The 12344-nt window shown below is 49.4% G+C and overlaps 1 protein-coding gene across 1 annotated transcript in view; it reads right to left on the bottom strand.

The window, feature by feature from the left end:
* The window catches only part of CSMD2 (CUB and Sushi multiple domains 2), a 575415-nt gene that overhangs the window by 132075 nt on the left and 430996 nt on the right, over positions 1-12344 (bottom strand). Inside the window, exon 30 of the mRNA XM_074976068.1 lies at positions 2227-2421. Within this exon, the coding sequence (XP_074832169.1) occupies positions 2227-2421 (195 nt within the window). The remainder of the gene's footprint in view (positions 1-2226; positions 2422-12344) is intronic.

Genomic DNA, 12344 nt, shown 5'->3' with positions numbered 1-12344 from the left:
ATAATTCTGTGCAGGGCTGGCTGCCTGAATCGGTGATCAATTCTACACCTCAGGTGGAGCGGCACTCGCTGCAAGTTCTTATTAAGAACAAAACAGCTTATCCTAATTCAAGTTCATGCTTGCTTCACGGTTAATTACCACCACCACCCCACGGATGGGGTGGACGTCACGTACAGTATGCAGCCTAATGCAAGATCTCCAGTGCTATCCATTTGATTCTAAAGCACAGGAGTTGGAGGGATGGTTCTTAATCTATCCATTGTTTTTCAGCAACAGGAGACAGGCACAGGTGCAGCCGCCAACGCAGCCATCCCATTCAGAACATTTTCAGACCTTTGATTTTTCCCTTCCTCATTCACATGCCAGCCTACTTCTCTCTTGCTCAGCTCCCGTTAGCAAGCAGAGCTGATTACCAACACTTCATCAACATAATTTTCTTATGAAAAACGGGAAAGCTTATGTGGGGAGAAAAAAGACTTTTTCCTATTTTCATGCCAGTTCCCACCCCGGCTCAGGAAATCAATTAAGCATGCACGTAGGTGCCTTCCTGAATGAGGAGGGATTTAAGCAGAGGCTTAAGTGGCTTCCTGAATAAGATGCTGTATTAGGAAGGAAGGACTTGTCATGCTGGGTTTGATAATTACACTAGTGCAGCACCTTGTCTTAGTTGGATCATCACAAGAAGGGGCAAGAGGCCTCATAACCAGTCAGGCTGACAACAGGGATGAGGCAAAAGGGGTCATTGTCCCGGGGCCCAATGTTTCAATGGAGCTCTGGCCACTGCCACTGCTACTTTGGCAGTGGAGGTGGTTGCAGCTCCAGACCTTGATGAAGCGCCATGGCAGCTCTGTTCCACGTAGCTGGGAGGGAGGGGGACCCAGTGCCACGGTCCAGGACATGCTAAGGGCTGACCGCCTCAGTACCCACTCCTTCTGGGTGGGAGCTTGTCTGGGATTTCAAATGGGTCTCTGGCGCTCTGGATGTGCTTCCTCAGCTAGAGAAAGTATGTAACCCACACACCCAGCTGTGGCACCTAGACCACTTTCACAGTAAAAGAATGAGTCTCCTCCACAGCCTTAGCCTGAGCTGAGAGCCAGCTGGCTTTTAGCACAAAGGACAGAGGGTCCTGCACAAAGCTTCAGAGGTCCAGGCTGCAGTCTGCCGGCTGGTGGTTACAAGTTACTGGGCCCCCGCTCCCACATTAGTCCAGGGCCAATGGTGGCTATTGGCCCCACTGTAACCAGAGCCAGAATACGCAGCTGCGTAGAGCACTGGAAAATCTGAGGCACCAATGGGTCTTACTGTCCACCGACCTGCCTCTTCCTATCCCTGTTCTGTGGCTCTGCTTCCTCCGGAGAGGTTCTAGTTAACTTAAAAGTGAAAAAAGTTGCCAGACCTATTCGCTAAACCCTGCACCTGTGAAAGAACCATTCAAGTGGTCATAAATCCATTTAACAGGCATTGGCCAACCCACGTAGACAGTTTCTGAATTAATTGTGTTAATCTACAGAACCTTTGTTTAAAACCTGCTTTAAAAATAATTCATTAGTGTATTGCTGAAGGTTATAAAATTACATTTCTCAAAAATCATCACACCTAATGGGTGGCATCTCCAATAGGGACACCTATTTAATTGTACAGGTTGAACCTCTCTTTCCGGTATCCTCAGCACCTGACCAGAGCTAAACCAGAGAATTTGCTGAATCATAGGAAGCCAGTAGTGTCTAGCACATTAGCAGCACTGCCACTGATGACTGGGCTCTCAGAAGACATTTGGGAGTTAATCAGAGCTAAGTACCAGCACAGAACACTGAGAAGCAGCACTGGCGTCTGTAAACAAACTTTATGGGACCCCAGGAAACTTGGCCACGTACATAAGTGGTTGTCTGGCTAAATAGAATCATGTTGGATTACAGATGTCGCCAGACGAGAGAGTTCTGCATCAGAGAGGTTCAACCTGTTCTGCATAGGGTCCCATAAATTGTAAGGACGGTCCTGCTCATAATGGACATCTGTGAAATAATCTGCACACAGATTAAGTTTCCTCTTGACCTCGGGCAGTCAGCACTTTCATTTTTCATTCAGCCTTTTCTATAGGAGTAGAAACAAATGCCCCCTGCCCTGATGAGCTCTCTAGGAAAGGGACGTCTGCGTGTCTGAATGGTTTGTACCACTGCAAGACTTGGCAGCACAGCCGGCTCCTTGCTCTACGCCCCCCATCCGTACCTGTGCAGGTTGGCCGAGGTTTGTTCCACACGGGTTTGCCGTCCCCGCCCATGATGCACGTCAGGGTGGAGACTCCCTCGATCTCATAGCCGCTATCACAGTAGTAAGTAATCGTCGATCCCAGTTTCAGGTCTGTGCCCACTCGGGTCCCATTCTTAATGGACCCGGGATCAAAACAAGACTCCCTGGGATTTTCTGCAAAATAAATTGCAAGGCTGGATGAAGATGCTCAGCCAGCAAGTAAATAGTACATGGTTACAGTTATGGAAGTCAGGACTCATGAGTTCTGTCATTAACAGTTGAGCCAGAAAGGGGCTGTCTTCACTGGTCAGCCTGGAGGGTGGGATCTGGGTTGACTTGCATGGAACCTACATACCTTCCCGTGAGGATGCAGCGTACAACACCTGAGTGCTGATAGTCCTCCCATGTTATCGCATAATCCCTGACATGTGCCTAGAAAGACAGACCAGCTCTCCCACAATGCACTTGGAAAGAGCCACACTGCAGCACAGTTTGCCGCAAGATGCAAAGACCCATGGGATACGCCACCAGGAGTCCTAGCAACACACATGGGGAAATGTATCACCCGTGAGGAGCCAGTAACTTGGGTATGGGCTTTGCAGCAGGGCTGCTCCCACCTGGGCTAGCTAACTCAGGTGCCAGTCACCTAGGGTAGCTCTGCTGTGAAGACAAACTCTCTCGCTGGGTGTTTTTGAGAACATCACTTCACTTCTCTGTGCCTCGGTCTCCCCATCTTTAATATGAGGCTAATAACACATCACAAGGGTTTTGTGAGCCTTAGTTACTGTTTGTAAAGTGCTTTTAGATCTTCAACTGAAGAGCATTTATGACATACAACCTCTGGAAATGCTGTAGTACTGCTGACATTATAAGCCATTTTCCTCCACTGACCCTCTAATTTTGCACGGACATTCTGCAATGGGTTCCACAAACCACCATCTCAGAGGTGAGCATGAAGGGCAACATTTTCAGAAGCCTGTAAGTGACTTACAGCCCTAACTCACAATTTTAAAAGTGGCTTAGGTGCTTGGAAAAATATTACCCTTTCTTCCCACTGAAAGGCAATAGGAGTTAGGCTCCTAACCACTTGGGCACTTTTAACGATATCTCCCAAGTCCTATAGAATGGACATAATACCAGGGTTGATATTAAAAACATGTCTCTGAAACCCTTCCTAAGCATCTAAACCCTTCGAGAAAAAAGGCAGATCCCAAGTTCAGAACCAGCTTTTCTGATCTGGACTTTCCACTTCAGCTCATTACAATACATTGGGGAAAGGTGGAAGGTGATCCCAAGAGCTGGATCTAGCTCCACCAACTGGATTTCAAACACATTCACACATCCCGAGGAATCTGGGGGCATTCAAATCCCAGACCTTGGTTCAGGCAGCAGGGCTGACAGGCACTGTGGGCCCAGGGACGAGGTGCGGGGGACAGTGTTCCCTATAAGCTGAGTGCTTGGACGGCCGCCCAGGAGACAGTCAGGTACCACCCAGCTGATTAGCAGAGCGCCCACAGCTGGCAGTGTGTGTGTCTACTGGTGGTGCACATCCACGCATGCTTTGGTGCACCTAACAAAATTTATTCCACCTGGATAGAAAAAATTAGAGGGAACCCTGGCAGGGGGCTCCATTCTGTGCCCCCAGAAAGGGCAGAGCTGAAGGCAGTCAGCCCTTACCGCCGCTTGCAGCACGGCACAGGGCCCTTCCCTCCACCCCTCACAGCAGCATGTAGCCGCAGAGTGGCACTTCCGCAGCGTTTCAAAAGGGGGCAGGGCTCCTGCCATGGCTGCTGTCACAACAGCAGCAGCTGGGAGCTCTGGGCTGCTTTGAAACACCCGGCCCCCGTGCAATTGTCCAGGCCTACTTCTAAATCACTTGTGAAAGCATGGAGTGGTGAGGGGCAGGGAGACAGCGATGGTGCCATTCCCTGCAATTAATGGCAAGTTTACTGGCACCAAATCAGGCAGAGCACTTATTGGAATAGCAGCATACGTGCTTTCCTGAACTGGCGACAATGCAATGCACGCTGTCAATCAGAACATGTGAGTGCTTGTGCAGCCTGCACAGTAAGGGCCCCACTCCCTCAACACAGCTTGGATGTACGATCTCTGTCCCTAGCCTCTCTCCAGTCTGACAGCTTAGTGCTCTAACCCACAGTGATACACGGGGCCATTTGCTTGCTGGCTTTTTATCCAGGTGCGTAGGGTGACTGAGATCACTGCAGAACGACTACGTGCAATTAGACAAAATGAAGGCATTTTCCCCTCTCTGCCCTGAGTTAAAATCCCCATTTACATATGAGAATTCCAGCACAGATTGCAGATCCATCAGGCTGTGGCTAATTTTCTTCTACTTTAGAGGGATTTTTTTTAAAACAATGAAATATAATTAGGGGCTATGATTACTCCTGTGCTTTGTCATTTAGAAATTGTTTAAAGCTTGAGGTTTTTTGGTGAACAGTGGGGTCTGTGAACAATTGCAATTGCTTAGAGAATTATAAGGAGTGGTTTTCATTTTCTTTGAAAGAAAAAAGACTCAGCTCTTTCCCACCAGGCCCTCCTCTGGCTCCTTTGTTTGTAGGGAAAAGTAGGATTAGCTTTGTGGTCTCCCTGGACAGTGGTGCCATTAGACAGTAGTTAGGCAGGGACAGGAGAAAGAGTTTCAAGTGCTTCTGTTATGGACAGTTGAACTGAACCACATGCAGTAAAACCTCTCCTCTTTGCTAGAGGGAGGTGCTGTTTAGTGGTAAAAGCACAGGAGGAGGACTCAAAAATCCTGGGTTCTTTTTCCGGCTCTGCCACTGCCTTGTTGCATGACATTGGCCACCCCAATTCTGCTCTCTGCAATATTCTTCTCAACTGTAATATGGGAAAACGCAATTTAGTTGCCATCTGGAGGGGCCACAGGGAGCGTGATACGCAGTGCAATTAGCTATCTATTTGTAAAGGGTGGTGATGCTCTGACATAAGGCAGCAGAATCGTTCTGATTGTGGAAGATACAAAGAACTTCATTTCTAGCCCATTGTTTCCTCCAGGTCCAACTTGGGCAGAGAGAGTTCGGTGATGCTGAACAGTAAGAGACCAGGCCTGGGTACTGGAAAACATGACCACGAGGCCATGGGATCAGACCAGGAGTGCCATTTTGTCGTCTGTAGCTCAGTCTTTGGATAACAACCACTAGTGCTCAGCTACAATAATAAGCAGGTGGCTTTCACCAGTAGTAAGATTCTTCTGTACACTGCTCAAGAAACTCCTGCAGGGCTGGGCACAGCAACGCACACCTGGCGTTGAGGGAAAACACTGGCCTTGGATGTCAGCACAAGGCCGCGGTGTCAGACATTGGGGTTGACACTGGAAGCAGAGCTAGGCCTGCCAGCTGTCTGTTTTTTGACCAGAACAGGTGGAAAATGGACCTCGGGGGCTCTGGTCAGCACTGCCAACTGGACAGCTAAAAGCCTGGTTGGTGTTGGAGTGAAGGCTCAGGAAGGTTCCCTGCTGCTCTCCGAAGCAGCAACACATCCCCACCTGGGCTCCTATGCATTCTGCATCCTGCCCTGCTCAACTGTCAGCTGCCAATGGGAGCTGTGGGGTCGGTGCCTCCAGATGGGGCAGTGTGCAGAGCTCCAGGTAGGAGCTGGAGTCGGGTATGCCACTCCTTCTGGGAGCTGTTTGAAATAAGCACTGCCCAGATCCTGCACTCCTGAGGCCACCCCCAGCACCCCAACCCCCTGTGCCAGCCTGGATCCCCCTCCCACCCGCTGAATCCTTCAGTCCTAGCCCAGAGCCCCCCTTTCTGCACCCCACACCCATCATCCCAAGCCCCACCCCAGAGCCCACTTCCCCAGCTGAAGCCCTCACCCCAGTGGCCCAATCCCTGGCCCCACTTCCCCTCCTGCCCATCGAACACCCCTTGACCCCAGCCTGGAGCCCTCTCCTGACCCCCAAATCCCTATCACCAGCCTGACCCCAGAGCTTGCACCCTAGCTGGAGGCCTCGACTCCCACCCCCCACCGTGCCGTAACCCCATGCCCCAGCCCTGATCCCCGACCTGCCCTAGAAACCCCTCGACCCCAACCCAGAGCCCTCTACTGCATCCCAACACCCTGAGCCAGGACTGGTGAAAATTACTGACTGAGGGAGGGTGAGGACAACAAAAGAGGGAGGGGAAATGGAGTGAGCAGGGGGGAGCGCCTCGGAGAAGGGGAGTGGCAGGGGCGGGGCCTCAAATGAGGGGGCGGGGCCTCCCAGTAAAGGCAGCCCACGCGCATCCCTCCCCACGAGACATGTACAAGGGTCAACACTGCACTGTCTCATCCAATTGTCTCTCCATCCTGCAGGCCCGGATGCCTCTGAAAGGCTACTGCTCATTATTAGCCTCCTCCCTAATGAGGCTGCACCCACCGGCGCTCCTCATGACCACGTTATACCTCCCTTGTTATTTTGAAGCATTTCCCTGCATTTCGTCTAACAAGGGGATGTCGCCTCAACCTGCCAGTCAGCCTCCCACCCAGCTGTCAGAAGCCTCCGCTGTACGCTTGATCTCCGTCTCCATGCTCGCACTGAGAAATCCTGACGTGCCGTGCGCCAGTCCCTGCTGATGGGGGCTGGCGGCTGATTGCTGAAGCGCGTCCCTGCTGCTCTTTTGTTTTCTCTCTTTGGGGCTGCTTTGCTTTTCCCGAGAGAGTCCATGTGTCTGTGATGACTCTTGGCAGGTTGTCAACACTGCGGACCCAATCCACCAACTCCTTCATTGCTGAGTCCCTGGGACAACCACTAATGCTGGAGGGGTTTGGTTCGCAGTGGCAGCAGTGGACTGGGCATAGGGGCTTCTGCACTGGATCCCCAGAGCCTCCACCAGAATCATCATGGGATCAGGGGTAAGACTCCGTTTCTCTGTCCTTTGATTTGTCCTTCTGCAAAATGAGCATCGTACCTCAACAAGGCCCAGCTGTGCAAAGTAAGCAGAGGTGGGGAAAGTACCCCCAAAATTACTTGAGTAAAAACGCAGCTGCTTTCATTTCTGTATACTTGAGTACAATCCAGATGTGACTTGCGTGTATGCATGTAGTTTTACTCAAGTAGTTTTCCAGCAGGACACTGATAACTTGTACCTAAATACACCCCGCCTACCCCAAGCAGCTGCACTTTTACACAAGTAACTTTTGGGGTACTTCTTCCACCTCTGGAAGTAAGAGGTGATTGTTTCTAAACCAATCCTGTCTGATAGGGATTAAAAAGAATTGGCTATCTTGCATGAAGTGAATTTGGGATTCTCGTTCCTGCTGTCCACAGCTCTCTTTCTGTCTCACACACAAAACTGGTCCTTGGCCCAGCCAGCTTGGCAGAAAGAGCAACAAACAAATGGGGATGTCGCTATAAATCTGTCCTCTGACTACTGGAAGTCACAGATGGGACATGCTGTGGAACACTGAAGAAAACTTGTGCTGCAGTTGTCTGCATTGCATCTGTTCTGCAGGCGGAGGACAGTGGTATTGAAGACTGTTGATGTGACACTTGCCCTGAACAATTAAATCCTCAGACAATGCTCTGAGAAGTTACGTAAAAAAAATAATCAGGGTGCAATATCATTGACCAAGAGAAAATGCCATAAGCCGGAGCGTTCCCACACTGGGCTCCTTGGTCCCACACACAGCTGGTGCTGCTCAACTAGAGGCGCCGCTGGCTTTACAGAAGCACAGACTCTCTTCCTTTGATACGGCGAGACCACAAGGCACAAAAGAGCAGGGCACCTTTTCAATGCACATACCTGTATTTTCAAGTCCAAAACAATGACTCATTTTTTGGGGCTGTTTGAACTATTCCCCATCTCTGGGTCTCTCTGAATGTTAAATACCACTGGATGTTCTATAGCACACCTTGCAGATACATCGCTAAGCCGGCTGTAGCTCGGCGGGAATTGCCATCTTCAAAAAGGAACATGGGAATTCATGCCAGAATCATCTTGTTTGTGTCTGTAAGTCCGCTGTGGGCAAAGCTGACTGGATAAAATAATAATGGACACACGATGGATGGGTTTAGGAAGGGTGAGAAATAACTGGTTATGCTTCGTTTGTTTTCAGTTCCATACCTCTTTGCTTCCAGAGTCCAACCCAGGACAAGAATAAACAACATCCCAAGAAAGTTGACAGCTGTGAAATGCCTAACCTTGACATTCTATCATGCCTCCTATACCAAAGTGGTCTAGGTCAACCTGGATAAGCACCTAGGGTCAGATGCTGAGCTGCAATTCCAGCAGGTATAGCTCAGCTGTAGGAAAATGCACATGCAACTTTAACTCACCTTTGTATTAAGCTCCTGGCATAATTTAGCCACCTCTGGGGGCTGCTCCAGGTTATGTCAGCTTCCCCAGAGCTGCCTATAGCCTGCAGCACAAGTCAGAATTGTGTAACAGCAGGCGCAACCACTCAGCCCATCTGTCTCTAACTCCATCCCTTTGCTGGGGTGCAGTGGTGATGGAGGGGGACAGAAGAGGGAACCTGTGTAGTATTAGTTATGGTAACCCAAAGACCTCTCCCTGTGAAATTTCTTCTCCAGCCCCTTGCAGCAGGTTTATGTCCCCTATAACCCAACAGAAGAAGGTACATGGGTGGAATCCTGCCACTGAATTTTTGGGTAGTCCTCTGTACTAAATCTCTGAACAATTGTCATACTGATTTCAACAAGGACCTGCTTATCATAGGCTATGTCTAGATGACCCAGAAGATCAACCCGTTCTGGGTCGATGTTCTGGAGTACGATTTCACGTGCCGGATAGAGACACAAGAAATCATACTATCTGGGGTTGGCAGCTGACCCCTGTAATCCTCGACAGCCAGGAGGAAGGGAGATCAAGGAGGAAGGGAGGTCAACAGGAGCGTTTCTCCCATCAACCTCCCTTTGTGAGGACAGCCAGGTAAGTCAATTGCAGATAAGTCGATTCTAGCGATGCAGTTCCCATGGCTAGAATTGAGTATCTGCAATCAACTTACCTGCCTAGTATAGACCAAGCCTAACTTTCCTGTTCCAAACTCCTTTTCCCTCTCCCCATTATCCGGAAGAGCACCATTGGCCTCCAACACTTGTGTATTCACTTGAGACCTACAACTAATGTGTGAACTACTGAGCTATATTTTGGATGCCACCATAATATGTTCCAAAAAAGAAAGATATACCTAGCTGGAAGCATGTTCATTTTAGCCACTGCAATTATTGGGTAATGCTGAATGGTTTCAACAGCCCTTGCTAGTGTAGTTGCAGACGAGTGCCTTCTACCTTATGGAATCATTTCAAATGCCACTTGAAACTTAAATGCATGCAGCATGGGCATGTTTTTTCATAGTTTAACTTTCTCTCTTGCTGACGGACAGTGATATAGCTTTAAGTCCTTCCCTACTCTTTTTAATGCTGCCTTTAAGCTATCATTATAGATGAGCTAGCCAATATAGCTAAAGAAGAGATCTCCACCACTGTCCTGACAGCAAATCAAACCACTAATATGTTCAAAAAAAGATGCAGTGACGGCCCTCAAATCCTGCTTCTGCACTTCCTGGCACCAGCTGGGATGCAATGTTAGACATGCCACTGGGTTGCAACATGAGAAGATTTAGCTGCAGGCTGGCTATCTGGACAGACTGCATGCATGTGGTTGCAAAAGGCTCAAGAGGTGTGGAAGAATCAGAAAAGCATCAAAGCATCCAAATTTTCGGGAGTGCTTTCTAAAATCCAGTGCAACCTCGGTTCCTTCTGAGGTTCACCAACCACTAGGTGTGACTCAGAATCACTACTTTGACAGAGCTTCCTCCCTAACAAGTGTATTTTCTTCATTGCTCCAGACAACAAATTGTTTAGGGGCTTTTTTGTTTTGTTTTGTTTTAAGAAAAAAATCTACTAGTGCAGAAAATGTGTGCTCAGCCCCAGTGTGAAGTGGTGGGCTCCCTGACCAATGTAGCAGTGGCAATATATAATGGTCCTAAAGCAGTCACTTGATATAGCAGCAAAACTGCACTTTTAGCTTGTTTCACTTGGGGTGGGGCAGGGCACTGAAATTAACAATACCAGCAAAAGCGCAGTTTTGCTGGGATATGCTTATAGTTACACTGGCAAAGCACTCACAATACAAACCTATATGCACATTTGCCCAGCTGTGTCTTTCACACGGAGTGGCAGTACCAAAACCACGCTCTTTCTGAATCTATACTTTCCCTCCCCCTACTCCGTTCCAGAGTTTCACTTTCAGACCCATTGATTCCAAACCAAGATAACAGGAGACAGGGCTGATTGGAATTCACTACGCGTGTCCTAGCTGGGGACGTGTGTCGTAGCTGGAGGCCAGTAATCCGAGCCCAGTCCCAGAGAAGATGTCAGATTTCTGAAGTAGGCTGGTGGATGGCTGCTGTGTCTTTCCCTGCATGTTACTGGGGAAGGATTATAAAGTCTCTGGTAATTAATGTTTCATCTGGGGTTGACACAGCTGGGAGGACTTGCCTGGGGATTCGGAGACAAGTCAGCCTGTGACGTGTGGGGAGCTGACCCTACGCATGGAGACGTTACAAACAAGCCAGTGTTTTTGAACCGTGCTTGGGATGCTGCTCTGACAATAAACCCAACAAGATACTTGGTTTTTCTTTTGTACCCTCTCTTTTCTCCCCCTCCCCCTTCTCTTTCTTCTTCCTCCAATTCCCCAAAGTTACGTTTGCTGCCGCTTCTCAAACTTGAACCTGCTGTCTCCTTCCAGTGCGTGGGGAAGTTAATGAGCAAAGTTAAAGCCGCATTCTTTTCTCCCAGCAGTTTGGCGTTGTGGGAAGTATGTAGGCGTGATTGACTCTGTAGGTGTGTTTGTGGGGGGTGGGTGGGGGGGGGGAATAACACTGTGCATCAGCCCTAATTTAATGAGGCCACCTTTTGTTCCCCCTGCTTTGAGACCCTATGCTCACAGGTTCTATCCCTGGGGCTGGCAACCTGCGTCTGTCAGCATTACAGATGGAAGGCTAAAAGCACCATCCTCCCTGCCTTACAGGTGGGCACCGAGAAAAGGGATGAGATGTGGCAGGGCAGTGGCAGCATTCGTAACTGAATCCCAGTCTAGCACCCTACCCATTAGATCACGCTGCCTCCATGCACAGGTTTGGGAGGGTGAGTCTAACATGCAGCCTCAGCTGCACTTGAAAGCAGGCAAGTCCTCCCAATGACAGAGCTAATCTGCATGTGGTGAAGGGGGGGGTCTGAGGAGTCATTTCTCTTAGCTCCATATTCTATCAATTTCCTAACTTTCCCCTCTCTTCCCCAGTTAGGCCAGACACATTCTCTCGCTGTGCCTGTCAGCTGCTGCTGAGGGGTAGGGGGCCCTTTGGAACAGCATCCTCACTATAACCCCCTGGGCATGGAAAGCATATTGGCAGTCCAGGGTCTGTAGAAGCTGGAATCAATATATCTTCCCAGGAATCCAGCCTGCAGTTACCACTCACAAAACATCTGCCTGGCTTGGTCTGAGGAGCGAACGACGAGAATGGGATGGGAAGAGGCAGCCTGGCAGCTTGCGATGTCACAGGGAAGAGCAAACAGGACAGGACATGTTCTATTACTGCTGATGGTTGTACCCTTGGCAACACCCTCTTAGTCCTGGCTCCACCCCACAAACCAGCCTTGTACGCCACAGCAGTTGGAAAGCAAGACTCATGTCCTTGAGGGCTCTGCACTATACAGAGACATTCCATCTTGCTGACGCAGCATTTCTCTGACTTTGGCATAGAATCATAGAATAGTAGAACTGGAAGGGACCTCGAGAGGTCACTGAGTCCAGTCCCTGCCCTCATGGCAGGACCAAGCACCATCTAGACCATCGCTGATAGATGCCTATCTAACCAGCTCTTAGGTATTTCCAGTGATCTCTACAACCTCCCTAGGCAATTTGTTCCAGTGTTTAACCACCCTGATGATTAGGAAGGTTTTCCTAACGTCCAACCTAAACTTCCCTTGGTGCAGTTTAAGCCCACTGCTTCTTGTTCATAGCAAGGTGAGTTTTATTATTCCCTCCTTCCCCCTGAAACTCAGCTAAAGTGCAAGCTGGTTGAGATGGAATACTCCGCAATGATGAGCA

The sequence above is a fragment of the Carettochelys insculpta genome, chromosome 24 (assembly GCF_033958435.1).
Source record: "Carettochelys insculpta isolate YL-2023 chromosome 24, ASM3395843v1, whole genome shotgun sequence".
In the NCBI taxonomy this organism is placed as follows: domain Eukaryota; kingdom Metazoa; phylum Chordata; order Testudines; family Carettochelyidae; genus Carettochelys; species Carettochelys insculpta.
The sequence above is the reverse complement of the archived record's forward strand: the minus strand, read 5'-3'. Positions and strand labels throughout refer to the sequence as shown.